The 16,621-nt window shown below is 45.6% G+C and overlaps 1 protein-coding gene across 1 annotated transcript in view; it reads right to left on the bottom strand.

The window, feature by feature from the left end:
- Positions 1-16,621, bottom strand: part of PTPRJ (protein tyrosine phosphatase receptor type J) — a 200,086-nt gene that overhangs the window by 38,473 nt on the left and 144,992 nt on the right. The window contains exons 4-8 of the mRNA XM_074401475.1: positions 15,110-15,373; positions 9,250-9,498; positions 7,991-8,191; positions 4,809-5,072; positions 2,585-2,842 (exon numbers count right to left, since the gene is read on the bottom strand). Of these exons, the coding sequence (XP_074257576.1) occupies positions 2,585-2,842; positions 4,809-5,072; positions 7,991-8,191; positions 9,250-9,498; positions 15,110-15,373 (1,236 nt within the window). The remainder of the gene's footprint in view (positions 1-2,584; positions 2,843-4,808; positions 5,073-7,990; positions 8,192-9,249; positions 9,499-15,109; positions 15,374-16,621) is intronic.

The raw sequence follows: 16,621 nt of genomic DNA, 5'->3' as shown, positions 1-16,621 counted from the left end.
TGCATGAAGTTGTGTTAAAAATGTAAAATACAGTATGAGAGCACTCTGCGTCTTGCAGACCCCCAACATATTATATTATTGTTACAGTAGGTTCTGGGCAATAGCAAGTAGCGTAATATCATCTATCCCCCACAGTGGTGATCCTCTTACCATTATCCACATCCTTAAAGACAGAAGAAATATGTTAATGTTAAGCCTCACGTCAACAGTTTAAAATGCAGACTTGCAAAGGGAATACTGCATTTCAACTGGGGGATGCCTTTTAGCAGATCCCTTAACTTTGAAACAGATCCTCTGAGTGACTATCAGTGCTTAACCCAACCAGCACAGTTGAAGAAGCTTCCAGAAGGAGAATCTCAAAAGCCTAACTAAGGCCAGGTGCGGTGGCTGACGCCTGTAATCCCAGCATTTTGAGAGGCCGAGGTAGGCAGATCACGCTGAGGTTAGGAGTTCAAGACCAGCCTGGCCAACACCCTATCTCTACTAAAACCATAAAACTTAGCCAGGCATGGTAGCACATAACTGTAATCCTAGCTACTTGGGAGGCTGAGGCAGAAGAATCGCTTGAACCCAAGAAGTGGAGGTTGCAGTGAGCTGAGATTGCACCACTGCATTCCAGCCTGTGCAAAAGAGCAAGACTCCGTCTCAAAAAAAAAAAAAAAAAAAACCTAACTAATTTCATGTGTGATTCAAGGAATCTGTCCATTTCTTTATTCTACCCTCTGTATAACGGATTTCAACTATCTTGAATCAAAGACCAAGGAAGACTGTATGTTTTTCAGCCTTTCCCAACACAAATTATTCCAAATTTTGTAAAAAATAATAATGAACATTACTCTCTAGGATTTCCCAAAAGTTTCTCCTATAGTTTATTTAAACTGTTTCTATTAAAAAAAAATTTTTTTTAGACAGGGTCTCCCAGGCTGACGCTGGTCTGCAATTCCTGGGTCAAGCAATCTTCCTACCGCGGTCTCTCGAGTATCTGGCACGATGAGCGCAGGCCACCATAGCTGACAATACAATTACTTTAGCAATTTCAATTAGCCTTCTAGAACTAGCACACTGTTGTATCACAGTGCTGTTTATGGATGACTGTAAACAGTCCACCTGCCCAACACAGCCCCGTAGTTCATTTCTAACACATCTTGACCAGAGGTTCTTAAACTTTTTGCTCTTAAAAGTTATTAAGGCTCTAATCGGCATTAGATAATTTACCAACTGAAAAAAAAAGTTACTAAGGGTCTCAGAGAATTTGTATTTACAAAGGTTATATTTGTCAATATTTACTATATTAGGGATTTAAAATGAAGAAATTATTAAGATATAAGAATCCACAGCATACATTCCATTAGCGCTCAGAGAGACAACGTCATCCCATATCGGATCAAAGCTGGAAAACTCCAAAAGAGAATGAAGTAAAAAAGCCAAACAGCATTTTAGTATTGTTATGATAATACTACCTTGGAGACCCCTTGAAAGAACCTAGGGATCCCTAGAGAGCCCTGAACCACAATTTGAGAACCACTGATCTAGCCCAGGGGTCAGCAAACATTCTCTGTAAAGGCCAGAAAATAAATCTCAGGCTTCACAAGCCACACATTCTCTGTTGCCACTACTCAATTCTAGCACCAAAGTAGCCATAGACAGTACATAAGCAAATGAACATGGTTGTGATCCAATAAAACTTTATTTACAAAAACAGACAGTGAGCCAAATTTGGCACAGGGGCCATTATTATCTGCCAACTCTGTTTCAGACAATAGAATTCCACACAGGTGTTCAAATCATCCTGTAGAAATATTAAGAGGAAAGAATATTCATAATAAATTAGCAAGTTGGGGAAAAAGCAGATTACAAAACCACATGTACAGGATGGCCTCGATGTTTGTAAAAGAAATAAATATATATTTGTGGGCTGGGTGCAGTGGCACACACCTGTAATCCCAGCACTTTGGGAGGCTGAGGTGGGCAGATCGATCACTTGATATCAGGGGATCAAGACTAGCCTGGCCAACACGGCAAAACTCTGTCTCTACTAAAAGTATAAAAATTAACCAGGCATGGTGGCACACAACTTAATTCCAGCTACTCAGGAGGCTGAGGCACAAGAATTGCTGGAACCCAGGAGGTGGAGGTTGCAGTGAGCCAAGATCACGCCACTGCACTCCAGCCTGGGTGACAGGGTAGGACTGTCTCAAAATATACTTAATCAGGAGATCAAGACCAGCCTAGCCAACATGGCAAAACCCCGTCTCTACTAAAAGTATAAAAATTATCCAGGCATGGTGGCACACACCTGTAATTCCAGCTACTTATACTCACACATATATTTGGGTATCTATATGTATATGTTTAAAAATTGTAAAATATCATACATCCAAAATGATTATCTCTGCTTGATGGTTTCCATATAAGTTTTTTCTACTTACCTGTCTGTATTTCATATAAGAAATAAGCATTAGTGTTATGAAAATTTGTAAAGGTTTTTCTTAGATAATTAAAAGAAAAGCAATATCTGGAAACATTATTATGCTGATTTCCATTAAGAAACATGACGGTTTAACAGAAAAGCCGGTTTGCTTACCAGTTCTATTGCAAACGGTCTGAGATGCCCCTTCGGTCCCACTTGGTCCTTGTGGAAATATTTCAAAGCAATACTTGGTTCCAGGGAGCAAGCCACCAATGGTAATACTTTGGTTGGTGGTTGTTTCTACCCAAGACTTGCCAGCTCCCTCCAGAGTGATACGCATCTTAAAGGATTCTGCGTCACTGCCGCTCCATGCTAAGCTGATCTCCCTCGTGCTGACCATTGTCACTCGGAAGTCGGAAACTGGAGCAGGGGCTGTGCAAAGAAAGTAAACAACTAGGTTAAAAATATATTTCTCCAGAAGACAGGGATGCCCACCTCAGAAAATATTTACACCAAGACAAAACGTACATTTAGGACACCTGATCCCTCTCTTTGTCTCATCTCACCTACAAGCCCCTCACAAACTGCTGTTTCTCGCCATGGAGGAAGCACTTGATCATGAGGGTGCAGAAGCTCATGACTGCACGCGGCCATTCACAGGAAATGAGAGCAGGTGTGAGCTCCTGTGGTCAAGGGCGCAGGCTCTGGAGCAGAACCCTGGCCACACTGGCCGCTTTATCTTGAATGCATTACTAGCCTCCCAGAGCCTCTGTTCAGGGAGGTACCGATAGCAGAGGCTACTCTTGACCCCCAAAATCCATTCTTCATTTTCCCTTCATCACGCTCCCAGAATTCCAGCCCTGTATGTGCATGGCTGTGGGGAACAAAGACCACATTTCCCAGCCTCCATGCAGCTAGATGTTGCATGCGACTAAGTTTTGGTTAACAGAGTGCGAGCAGAGGTACTGGGTGACTTCTAGAAGTGTCCTTAAAGGGTGGAGCTCACTTGCACCCGGGAGGCAGAGGTTGCAGGGAGCCGAAATCACGCCACCACACTCCAGCCTGGGTGACACAGGGAGACCCTGTTTCAAAATTTAAAAAAAGGACAACCCTGTGAAGACGCAGGGAGAAGACCAGAAGAAACCACACCTGCCGTTGCTTTGATCTTTAACCTTCAGCCTCCAGAACTACGAGAAAGTGTCTGTTTCTATTGTTTAAGCCACGCAGGCTGTGACACTTGCTCTGGTAGCCCAGCAAACTAATACAGCAGCTCTTCCAATGACTCTGTGAAACCTCGATTCCCAGGATAAATCCCTTCTGGTTAAAATAGCTCACAGTTTCTGTTTCGTGCCACTGAGCCCTAGATAACCTCTACTGTCCCCATCCTGCCTAGCACTGGGCCTCCGTTACAGGAGAGAGAAATAAACCCCTGTCTTGCTTAAGCCATGGATACTTGGGCTTTTTTCGTTGCTGTTCTCAGTGGTGTTATTCATGACTGAACCTAATCCTAACAGATTAAACAGTAAAAGGTAAAGAAATGAAAGCATATTTCCTTTTCCCAAAGAGCCGGTCCAAAACACATCTGTAAGAATGCTAAAGCGTGCTTTCTGGGAAGAAATGGACATTCTATGGGATAAGCCCTGGGTCCAGAGCCACACACCCCTGGATTCAAGGCCTACTCTGTTACTCACCAGCTCTGTGGCCTTGGGCAAACTGTTCAGCCATAGGGCTGTAGTTTCCTCACCTGTAAAAGGGAACCCCAATACCTACCACGGAGACCACTGCCCTATGTATAAAGCTCCTGGAACAGTACAAAATGCAGTGCTAGTGTCAATACTATTGTTTAATAGTATATCATCAATATTATACCACCATACTACCAGTACATTATTAGACCTTCTTTGGAACCAAAAGCCTTTTATTTGCTGCATGAAATCTTATTTTTAAGGGACATTTAAGCAAACAAAGATGAGATGCAGCTGTGCCAGCGATTATGATAATGTCAGCACCCAAAAGACAAGGGGATATGAATATCCAGGTCAATTCTGCCTCCCTGTATCATTCACTCTAGGTCTCTTCTCCACTGGAAAGAGTTGTAATTGCAGGCTCCAGGTGAGAAATACCAGAGGTTTTCATCTCACCTCTGCCACTTTCCAGCTGTGACGCCTGCCTAGCACCTCTCTCAGCCTTGGCTTCCCATCTATAAAATAAGGCTGCTGCCAACCATGTCACAGGCCTGTTGTGAGCATACAATGAGCCAGTGCAAGGAAAGCATGTCACACGAAGCTCGGCGTGCGGTCAGCCGACAGTCACCATTATTACATCACACGGCCTGCATCTGGGCCTGGCACATAGCAGGACAGCAGGAAAGGGGAAGAAAAGCCACGCATGAACTCACGGGTGTACACTTGGAGGAAGCCCGGTGTGCCCTGGGTGCCACCCAGGAAAGGACACACTGTGATGTTGTAGAAGGTGCTGGAGCAGAGGCCTGAGATGGTGGCGTGAGGCCCGCTGACGGTGACATTGAAGGAATGCATCTCCCCCACCACGTCTATCTTGTAGGTATAGACAGAGGACGGGTCGCTATCATTGATTTTCCAGGTCAGGGTCAGGGTTGTGGCACTGATGTTCACAACAGTGACGTCAAAAACCTGAGGAGCATCTGTGAGAACACAAGGGAGTTAAAAATAACCAGAACGGCCAAGGCAGAGAGAGGCAGAGAGAGGGAGAAGTCACCAGGGCATGCTGTCCAGCCAGGACACTGCCCTAGGAACTGTTCCTTCCTCCACACCATCAGCCACGGCTAGGAAAGCATGAGGGTCCCGGCCAAAGTCAGGCATCGCCAGGCAGTGAAGAAACAACCTCGCCATTGGGACCTGCAGGGTCACTCTTTGTTCCTTTAAGTTGACTTTAGAGATTTGACCCAAATGATTTCATTCTTGCATCATTTGTGTTTAACAACTTTTCTGGGTTGTCAAACACAAATGATGCAAGAGCGAACGCTGTGATCTGCGTGACCGCCTGAGATCACAGAAGTCCGGACGAGGCAGATCTGGGTTCCAGGCCTCACTCTGCTGTGACAGCCAGGTCGGCCGTGGGAAAACCACTTGAGCTCAGCTTCCTCATCTATAAAACCAGGAGAGGGATCCTAACCTCAAGAAAATGTAAACCGAGTGCCAGTTACTGGCCACCTGCCCACTCCACCCTCCCAACGAATCCCTTGCCCTTCCCTTGCCTGCTCTGTGCTCAGGAGGCTGATCCTGCGCAAGGGGTCACCAGGGGTCTTGCTACAGGGGCTGTGACCAGGTTCCACCATAAGCCAATGGGCAGGCCCCTGGGGGGCCACAGGAGAAAGGAGTCGGTGCCTCCTCCATCACCTCCTGCTCTGGGCCTCCTGTCCTCCACTGCCCCAGCTTTCACTGGGCTCCAGAAACACCCTGTCCTCCCCAGCCCTTCAGCCCTAGAGGTGGCTTTCTGCAGTGGGATAGTCTGGGGGCCTCAACAATGTCGTCTGATGCTTTCCTTAATGCTGCCCCACCTAACTAGCCACTTAAAAAGTGGGTGGGTGGAAATGTGTGTTTATCTGTGTTTGTGTCTGTGTGTATGTCTGTGTGTGTCTCTGTGTATGTCTGTGTCTCTGTGTATGTCTGTGTGTCTGTGTGTGTACGTGTGCATGTGCGTGTGTGTGTGTGTCTGTGTATTGCAACAGACAATGTTTCTGTCCCCATAAAATTCCTGCTGAAATCCTAACCCCCAATGTGATGGTTTTAGGACGTGGGGCTTTTGGAAGGTAATTAGGTCATGAATTTAGGTCATGAATTACCTCCCTCCTGAATGGGATTAGTGCCCTTATCAAAGAGCTGGAGAAAGACCCCTCCCTCACCCCTTCAACCATGTGAAGACCCAGGGAGTCTACAACCCGGAAGAGGAAGAGGGCCTGTACCCAGAGCCCCGCGACGCTGCACCCCAGTCTCAGACGTCCAGCCTCCAGAACCCTGAGAAATAAACGTTCATTGTTTACACTATCTAGCGCACGGTCATTTGTTCCAGCAGCCCAAACTGACTAAGACATATTTATACACAAACACACACTCGTCCCTTATAGAGAGGGAAAGGCTACTATCCTAATTATTTACCAAGCATTAAGTTCAGCGCAAACTAGGATGTGTGTGAATTCACACCACCCAGAGCCTGAGATGCAATCACTACTACTTTGCTTTTGCTCAAACTGCTTTAAAAAGCAGGGGCCCCAGGCCCACACAAATCCACGGGTCCTTTTAGCAAATCAGTTAAAGGATCCTTCCCCTGGCTGGACCCAGCCCTGGGTGCACAGCTTGGTGCAGGACACACAGGCTAGATTTCAGCCCCTTTCACTCTCACACAAGCTTACCATGCAGGACACCCCACCCCTGCCAACGGCACCCATGGAGGAGCCCTTTCATCCCCCTCCATCCTCACCCTGTGGAATCCAAGACCTCCTCACCCGAGAGCCTCCCGCTTGCCACTCCTGCCAGGTCACTGCCGGCCCCATGAGGTCAAGCGGCCTCTCCTACAGCCACATCCTCCCCACCCTACCCCGACGTTAGCAAAACCAGTACAAGGGGAAGAAAGGACACCAATGGACCCTCCCTCGACGTGGATACCAGGAAAAGCTGTCATTCCTCACAGACACCGCTTCTCACCACCATCTCACCAAAACTTCTAGCCCTATACAGGTAACACAGCCTGGCCAGTAACGGCCTCTAAGTATTCCCAAACATGTTCCCCTCCCGCTCTTTTCACCAAAGCCTCCAGATAGTTGGTGAACTTATAGAGTGGAAGTGCTGATACATTATAGTGAGGAAGCAGGAATGTGCTTGTCAACTAGCGTTTCCATAGAAAGGCTGGTATGAATTACAAGGGCAGGCAAGAAACTCAGTTTCTTAACTCAAAGTGGGGGGGGGGGGGGGAATAAGCAATGATTAGCTGTTTTTAAGAGGAAAGTATGTCAGGCGCAGTGGCTCATGCCTGTAATCTCAGCACTTTGGGAGGCCAAGGCGGGTGGATCACCTGAGGGCAGGAGTTCAAGACCAGCCTGACCAACATGGAGAAATCCCAACTATACTAAAAATATAAAATAAGCCGGGCGTGGCAGCGGGTGCCTGTGATCCCAGCTACTCGAAAGGCTGAGGCAGGAGCATCGCTTGAACCTGGGAGGCGGAGGTTGCGGTGAGCCAAGATCATGCCATTGCACTCCAGCCTGGGCAACAAGAGGGAAACTCTGTCTCAAAAAAAAAGAAAAAGAGGAAAGTATTATGCCAGTTTGTCTCATCAGCCGCCATGCAGCATTGTGAAAGACAGTGTGAGGCAGTGCCCAGAGGCTGCTCCGTGTTTTTCATTGCACTTAACGAGAGATGTGCACGGTCCGTGGAGTTCAGAAGAAACTGACCAGATCTGCTCTGTCCAAAATCTCCTCCAGGAAGCTCCCTCTGACAACAAAACTTGTTGTTATGCAAGAAATAACTCAGAATCGGAATCAACGGAGACAGAACACTGTGCTAGGAAACTCTGGCTGCCATCATTTTACGAAGTTCAACCTACATGTCCTGAACTCTTTGGTCCGGGGCTGTCCTTCCATGCCATTCGCTGCTTGGGAATAAACGATGGCATTGTACCGGGTGCCAGGCTTTAACCCAACAAGCAGGACTTCCGTGACTCGGGACTGCTGGCCGGAGGATGGGAACTCTTGGCGCACAGGGGCAGTGGGGCTCCCTGCCTGGCTTTCCTCTGTGTTGTTGGCATCTGTTTCAAGCACAGGAGACAAAAACACATCAATCACAAGAAGGACACATCCCCTATCTCCCTTTGGAGCCCCCGCCCCATCGGATGGCCATCAGACAGTGGCCAAAGTTGGTGCTCCATCAATATTTGCTCCCTTCCTCCTCCAGAGAGAGATGCAGCCCCTAAAAAGGCCTGATGGCTCCATCTCCATTTGTACTCTTATTCCAGTTAACACCACAGATATCTGGTACTTCTCTTTCAAACTCTGCTTATTTCAGGTCATTCTCTCTTCTTTGTGGCATTATATTCTCCTGTCCCAGCGTCGATTTCCAGGGACAGTTCTGTGAAGCAGACTTTGCTAATCAGAGACCCCTCAAGACACATTTCCCTGGACCAGACCCCAGCTGCTGGGGCAGCTGCAGGGTGTGAAACGGGAGCTGCTCTGAGAATGAAGCTGATGAACAGGAAGAAGCAGGAGGGAGGGGTTAGAATTGCCTCACCTCTTTCTCTAAGGCCTCCCCCTAGCAGGAAAATCCATGTAAGCCAATAAATTGTTCCTTCTGTCTGAGCTATCCAAAGTCTGGTTTCTGCCACTTGCAAGCAAGGATCCCGACACCCACCCTGTAGCTCTGTTTTCTTAAGTGTTAAATGCAAGGTAAGTGCCTGTCCTCCGCCTGGGGTTATCCTAGGGATCCTCTGCAAATGCCATGAAACCTACAAATGACAATGCCAAGGTCAACCAGCGGACGTGCTAAGTTCCTCCGAAAGCCCAGCTTGGGTTGATATCAGCGTTATTTGCTCAACTGAAAGAAAGCTAAAGGGGCCTCTACTTTCCTGGGTGCCAGATTCTAAACAGCTTCAAGCCCTATTGCTGTTCTCAGCCCCAGTGTGTTCCCCTGTAAAATCAGAACACGTTTTCTTCCTCATGAGGGTGGGGGAATCAAACTAAAATGTGGAGGAAAAGCCCTCTATAAATTCTAAATCTCTAGGCACATGGGAGAGCAATTTCTTTTTTAAAACATTAAGTTACTGAAAGTCAGAACCAGTAAGGGAGATGGGAGGTACCCTTTGTAACTCACCCATGCGACCTTCTGTGCCTGGGGAGGCTCCCTTTGTCTCGTTTGATTTTAGATGATATGGGTTGATGTTGTATTTAAACCCTGGCTTCAGGTCCGAGATATTGACCGCGAAGTCTTGGGTCGACGTCTCGTGGCTTCCAAGGCTTTCAAGAAGCATCCGGCAGGAGGCAGTGTCGTTACCATTGCTCCAGGTGACAGTAACGTTCCTCAAATCTGTGTCAACACTGAGGTCAGACACTGGAATCGGCTCTATTTTAAAAACACAGCATGCATTAATGGAAGATATATGCAGTCACCCTCATTAAGAATGACTGGGGTTCAGTGCTGGGAGCAGGTCTTTAAAAAGAAAGAAAGAAAGGATGAATGAATGAGGTCACTGATGTCCCAAGGTGACTCTAAAAATACTTCCTTTCTATCAGAGTCCAATGCATTTCCACCATTTCACAGCAGGACTGAGGAAGAAAATAATAATGCAGAAGAGAAGAAAAAACCTTAAAACTGAAATTGTTTAGGATCTACACTCTTCTCCAAGATGAACCCCAACAGTGATTAGAACCCTTCTAAACCTTCAAAATTAGCCCTTTTAAATGGTAGCATTTAATTATATGTGTTTTAGCTAGCAGGAGCAAAGCCTCAAATAAAGTGACTGTTTACTAATCTAAAGGCCTCAATCCAAGATAATGCAAATAATACCATTTTAAATCACCAAGACATTTCAACTAAGCAGCACATTCCATATCCCAGCCCCAAGGGGGTTTTTCAGAAGAAATTCCATCTCCACTCTATCCTGGCCCTTCCTCCCATCAGCTTATCTGGGTGATGGTGACATAAGTCAAACCACTTCAGTGAAAATGACATGCACTGCCCTCACTTTCCCAGTAAGAACATGGAGACCGCGAGAGGCAGGGCAGCTTGCTCCAGAACACACACTTCCAGTAGCAGTGGGGACAGGCGAACCCAGGGCTGCAGCTTTACGTAGAGAAAAGCACAGACAGTGCTGCAGAGAGCGCGAAACCCTGCCTGAGGGGCTGCAGGTGCCTGAAGGTGAAGACACTGGCCCAGAGGAGTCCAGGGCACCACCCAACTCCAAAACAGTGAGATGATTCCTCACAGCACGTGCTTCTCATGCAAAGATTTCTTTTACATATATACATATGTATGTGTTTGTGTATGTATATACATACGTGTGTGTGTGTGCATATATATATATATATATATATATATATATATATATAAGTTTGGGGTGCAGGTTTATTACACAGGTATACACATGCCATGGTAGTTTGCTGCATCCATCCCCCCATCATCTACATTAAGTATTTCTCCTAATATTATCCCTCCCCAATCCCCCCCACCACCGGCTATCCCTCCGCTAGCTCTGCCACCCCCAACAGGCCCTGGTATGTGATGCTCCTCTCCCTGTGTCCATGTGTTCTCATTGTTCAACACCCACTTGTGAGTGAGAACACACAGTGTTTGGTTTTCTGTTCTTGTGTCAGTTTGCTGAGAATGATGATTTCCAGCTTCATCCATGTCCCTGCAAAGGGCATGAGCTGATCCTTTTTTATGGCTGCATAGTATTCCATGGTGTATATGTGCCATATTTTCCTTATCCAGTCTATCTTTCTAAATCGGGTCAGTCATGTGCCTTTTTGCTTTATTAAGTAATGAGGAACCGATAAATTCCCAGCTCAGTGACTCTGGGTGGCTGTTACGAGCATCACTGCACCACGGTAGTCTAGAGTTAGACTCCTGGGTTCCAGCCCCACCACTTGATGCTCAGTAACTGAGACACTGGAAGAAACTTAACTTCTCCACATTACAGTGTCTTCTGCTGCAGCCCTCAGGGTTACTGTGAGGACAAAATCACATTAAGGACAGCGACGCACATGGGCCATGCTCAACACACAGCAGTGGACGGACCTGCTTCAACACAGACCTGCGCTCAGGGCTTTAAGGTAGATAAAGACACTCAGCCCCTCGACTGATGCTTCCTGCACCTCCGCATCCAGCGGCCACCCCCTTGGGATCACTTTGTCCTCGTCACCATTTCCAAATTCTGTGTTTTCTCTCCTCCTCTTCTCTTCTGTCATCTCTCTGTGCTCTCCTTCTTTCCCTCTCTTTCACAATGTCAGAGAGCAAACCTTTACGGTGGGTTTCCCCCACTGAAATTGTGCTCTGAGGAGCTCCACGAGTTTTGTGAGGGTGCCCATGACACCCATTTCTTTGGCTCTTCTCTCTCCAGTTCTTATTTTTACTTACTGGGCTCCTGGGCAAGGTTTTGTTTAAAGAAACAGTTTCCTTTGGGAGGCCGAGGCGGGTGGATCACGAGGTCGAGAGATCGAGACCATCCTGGTCAACATGGTGAAACCCCGTCTCTACTAAAGGTGCAAAAAATTAGCTGGGCATGGTGGCGTGTGCCTGTAATCCCAGCTACTTCGGAGGCTGAGGCAGGAGAATTGCTTGAGCCCAGGAGGCGGAGGTTGCAGTGAGCCGAGATCGCGCCATTGCACTCCAGCCTGGGTAACAACAGCGAAACTCCGTCTCAAAAAAAAAAAAAAAAAAAAAAGAAACAGTTTCCTGAGTAAAACTGTCAGAAGCCACTAGTTTCGTGTTTGCTGCTCCATGTCCGGGAGGTTTGCCAGGCTGGACCTTGCTCACCTCCAGCCGTGGCCTCCAAGAGCTCAGGAGCCCATGGCTGACTCCAGCCCCTGAGGTCACACCCCCCAGCACCCCCCACCAAGATCAGAAAACTAACAGAGGACCTCTTTTTTCTTTTTTTTTTTAAGAGGCATGAGCTCATTTTTTTTTTTTTTTTTTTAAAGAAGAGGAAGAAAGAGAAAGAGAAAGAGGGAGAGAGGATGGGGGTATTGCTTTATTGCCCAGGCTAGAATGCAGTCTAAATATGGGTATGCCTATAATTGTCTTTAATAATGGAGACATGAAAGAAAATGTGGGAAGAGAATAACAAACAAGGAGCCAACCAAGATTTCATTTAAACTTCTAAATTGATATGATGTGGTACTGATAAGAGTGTATATTTTGTGTATTTAAAGTGGAGAGTTCTATAAATGTTAATTACATTTACTTGTTCCAGATCTAAGTTCAAGACCTGAATATCGTTGTTAATTTTCTGTCTCATTGATCTGTCTAATATTAATGTTGAAGTCTCCCACTATTATTATGTGGGAGTCTAAGTCTCTTTATAAGTCCTGTATGTCTAGGTATTCCTGTATTGGGTGCGTATATATTTAGGATCTTTAGCTCTTCTTGTTGTTGCATTGATCCTTTTATCATTATATAATGTCCTTCTTTGCTTCTTTTGATCTTTGTTGCTTAATTGTAACTTCTGCTTTTTATTTATTTATTTTAGCTCTCTGTTTGGTTGGTAAATCTTTCTCCATCCCTTGTTTAGAGTCTTTGTGTATCCTTGAATGTGAGATGGATCTGGATGCAGCATACTGATGGGTTTTGGTTTTTTATTCAAATTGCCTGTCTTTGGATTGGGGGATTTAGTCAATTTAAATTTAGAATTAATAATAATATATGTGAGTTTAATACTGTCTTTAGCTGGCTATTTTGTCCATTGGTTGATGTAAATTCTTCATTATATTGATGCTCTTTTTGATAATTTTTTAAGAAAGGCTGATACTGTTTGTTCCTTTCATATGTGTAGTGGTTCTTTCAGAAGCTCTTGCAAAGCAGGCCTGGTGGTGATGAAATCTCTGAGTGCTTGCTTATTCACAAAAAACTTTATTTTTCCTTCACATGTGAAGCTTAGCTTGGCTGGATGTGAAATTCTGGGTTGAAAATTCTTTTCTTTAAGGATGTTGAATATTGGCCCCCACTCTCTTCTGGCTTGTAGGGTTTCTGCTGAGAGATCTGCTGTGAGTCTGATAGGCTTCCCTTTGTGGGTAACCTGACCTTTCTCTCTGGCTGCCCTTAGTATTTTCTCCTTCATTTCAACCCTGGTGAATCTGACGATTATGTGCCTTGGAGTTGCTCTTCTTGAGGAATATCTCTGTGGTGTTCTCTGTATTACCTGGAGTTGAATATTATCCTGCCTTACTAGGCTGGGAAAATTTTCCTGAATAATGTCCGGAAGCGTATTTTCCAGCTTGGATTCATTCTCTTCGTCACATTCAGGTACACCTATCAAGCGTAGATTAGGTCTTTTCACATAGTCCCATATTTCTTGGAGACTTTGCTCGTTCCTTTTTATCCTTTTTTCTCTCGTCTTGTCTTCTTGTTTTATTTCATTGAGTTGATCTTCGACCTCTGATATCCTTTCTTCTGCTTGATCAATTCGGCTGTTAAAACTTGTACATACTTCACGTAGTTCTCGTATTGTGTTTTTCAGCTCCATCAATTCACTTATTTTCCTCTCTAAATTTTGTATTCTTGTTGACATTTCGTCAAACCTTTTTTCAAAGTTCTTAGTTTCTTTAGATTGTGTTATAACAAGTTCTTTTAATTCAGAGAAGTTTCTTATTATCCACGTTTTGAAGCCTGCTTCTGTAATTGGAACCCACTCGTTCTCCATCAAGCCTTGTTTCGTTGCTGATGAGGAACTGGGATCCCCTGCTGAGGAAGAGGCGTTCTGATCTTGGGTATTCTCAGCCTTTTTTGACCGTTTTCCTCCCTTCGTTGTAGATTTATCCATCTGTGGTCTTTATAATTACCGTCTTTGTAATTGGGTTTCTGAGTGGACGTCCAACTTACTGATTCTCAGCGCCGAAATCTGAGCAACCCACTGCACCGACTAAATCAGCGGCGTTAAGATTGATGGTGCTTTTCCGACTCTGCACCGAGAACCGACGCTCCGAGGCGCCGGCAAAACCACCTCGCCGGTCACAAGAGTCGCGCTGGCGACCCGTGGGGCTCCTCCGCTGGGAATCTCCTGGTGCGTGAGCAACAAGAATTCACGTGAAGGTGTGGCGTCCTCTCCTTTTTTGCGCTTTCAGTGGGAGCTACAATCCCGAGCTGCTAGTGATCAGCCATCTTGGATCTCTCTCCCCGAGGACCTCTTTTTTCAATTTGTTGTTCTCCTCACCTTAAAAAGAGTTTCTCACTTGTTTTTTAAAAATGTTTGGTTCTTTTCAGCTTAAAAAAAAAAGAGCTAAAGGCCAGGCGCGGTGGCTCACACTTGTAATCCCAGTAGGTTGGGAGGCCAAGGCAGGCAGATCATGAGGTCAGGAGTTTGAGACCAGCCAGGCCAATATGGTTGAAACCCTGTCTATACTAAAAGATGTGAAAATTAGCTACTCCCAGCTACTTGGGAGGCTGAGGCAGGAGAATCACTGGAACACAGGAGGCGGAGCTTGCAGTGAGCCGCCATCACACCACTGCACTCCAGCCCGGGTGACAGAGCAAGACTCCATCTCCAAAAAAAAGCTAAGTTTGCAACCATAACAGATGGCTTAAGTATTGACATCTATTTCATTTGAAATGCACACTCCTCTATAAAATACACCAAACTTTCCTGTCCAACAGAAACTCCTGGGAATATAACATAGCATCAATTTCCTGGGAGCTTAAAAGGCTGGTAATCACCGTAAAAACATGTTTTTAAGGAAGTCTCTACTCCTGAGTGTGAACAGAAGAGTAGGTATTGGCCAACAGTAACACAAGATTTTTAAAACCAAACAGAAGTAGACAGAACTTCCCAAAACACACAGGACCTTAATACTGAATGATCTGGCCACCTGAACCCCTGGGCTTGAAACAACACAGCACCTTTTCTCTCTTCTAGTTTATGAAAAACAATCTCTTTGCAACAGGCAACCTGAATGGACAAGGCCCTAGAATATAAGATAATAAGGAATGGTTTGTCATCATCCCTGGGAACCAATCATCTTACCTGTGGTGACATTTATGACTGTGGGATCTCCCCAGGTCTTATTGCCTATTTCTGGAGTAATGGTGAACACATATGAAGTCGCTGGATGTAAGTCTGTGATGTTACACCACTTGTGATGTGCAACAGAAATTGTCGTCTCATTTTCCATCTCATTCTTCACTGCACACTTGTACTCGGAAGGAGCTGGGTTGCTACTATTCCAGGTTAAGATCACATTGGTTGGACTGATGAAAACAGCTTTACTGTCAAACACAAGACTGGGCCCTATATTGTTTAAAAAAAAAAAAAAATTATTGCGCTTCAAAGAGACATGTTAGAGCAAGGTCTGCCCTATATGTCTAGTTTCGAGAAGTGACTTACCAATCACAGAGTTTCATCTCTCTTTATCGGCCTCCTAGACTTCCCTGCACCATAACTTATTTAAATCTATAATGCATAGATGTATGTGTGTATGTTAGTAAAACAGAAGCCTTTGGAACAGAAGCAAACCTGATAGCAGTTTGCCATGTTGGCTGTGGCTTAAAAATGGGGTTAAGTCTGTATAGAAGCTGATTCCAAAAGAGACCAAATTTTGGGAGGCCAAGGAAGGCAGATCACCTGAGGTCAGGAGTTTGAGACCAGCCTGGCCAACATGGTGAAACCCCACCTCTACTAAAAAAACACAAAAAGTAGCTGGGTGTGGTGGCAGGCACTGCAATCCCAGCTACTCGGGGGGCTGAGGCAGGAGAATTACTTGAACCTGGGAGGTGGAGGTTGCAGTGAGCTGAGATCACACCATTGCATTCCAGCCTGAGAGATAAAAGCGAGACTCTGTCTCAAAAAAAAAGAGACCAAAGATGCAAAATGAGTCCATCTCCCCATTCTCAGAAAACACTGCATGATGCAAAAGCACATGATAACTTTTTTGCCAAACGCTGACATCTAGAAGGAAGCTCGGCAGTTTTCTGACATAAAGATAGCAGGGGCAGAGCAGCGTAAAGAGAAAAGGACTGGTCATGGAAGCCAGATCTGGCTTAAAGACCTGCTCCACCACTGGGCACAGTGGCTCACACCTGTAATCCCAGCACTTTGGGAGGCCGAGGCAGACGGATCACAAGGTCAAGAGTTCGAGACCAGCCTGGCCAATATGGTGAAACCCTGTCTCTATTAAAAATAGAAAAATTAGCCAGGCGTGGTGGCGCATGCCTGTAAACCCAGCTACTTGGGAGACTGAGGCAGGAGAATTGCTTAAACCCGGGAGGCGGAGGTTGCAGTGAGCCAAGATCGTGCCACTGCACTCCAGCCTGGGTGACAGAATGAGACTCTATCTCAAAAAATAAAATAAAATAAACAAAGACCTGCTCCACCCGTTAGCTGTGTGACCTAGAATTAGTCCCTTCAAACCTCAGTCTCGAATACGTCTGCTGACAGCTCTAGCACACCACACTAAACAAAAAGAACTATTATTGAACCACCATGATATGATAAACAGGGGACAAGATTTAGACATTTAGAAATCTGGTTTCAGGGTCC

Source organism: Saimiri boliviensis, chromosome 6 (assembly GCF_048565385.1).
Source record: "Saimiri boliviensis isolate mSaiBol1 chromosome 6, mSaiBol1.pri, whole genome shotgun sequence".
NCBI lineage: Eukaryota > Metazoa > Chordata > Mammalia > Primates > Cebidae > Saimiri > Saimiri boliviensis.
Note: the sequence above shows the minus strand (reverse complement) of the source record. Positions and strands in the feature narration are given on the sequence as shown.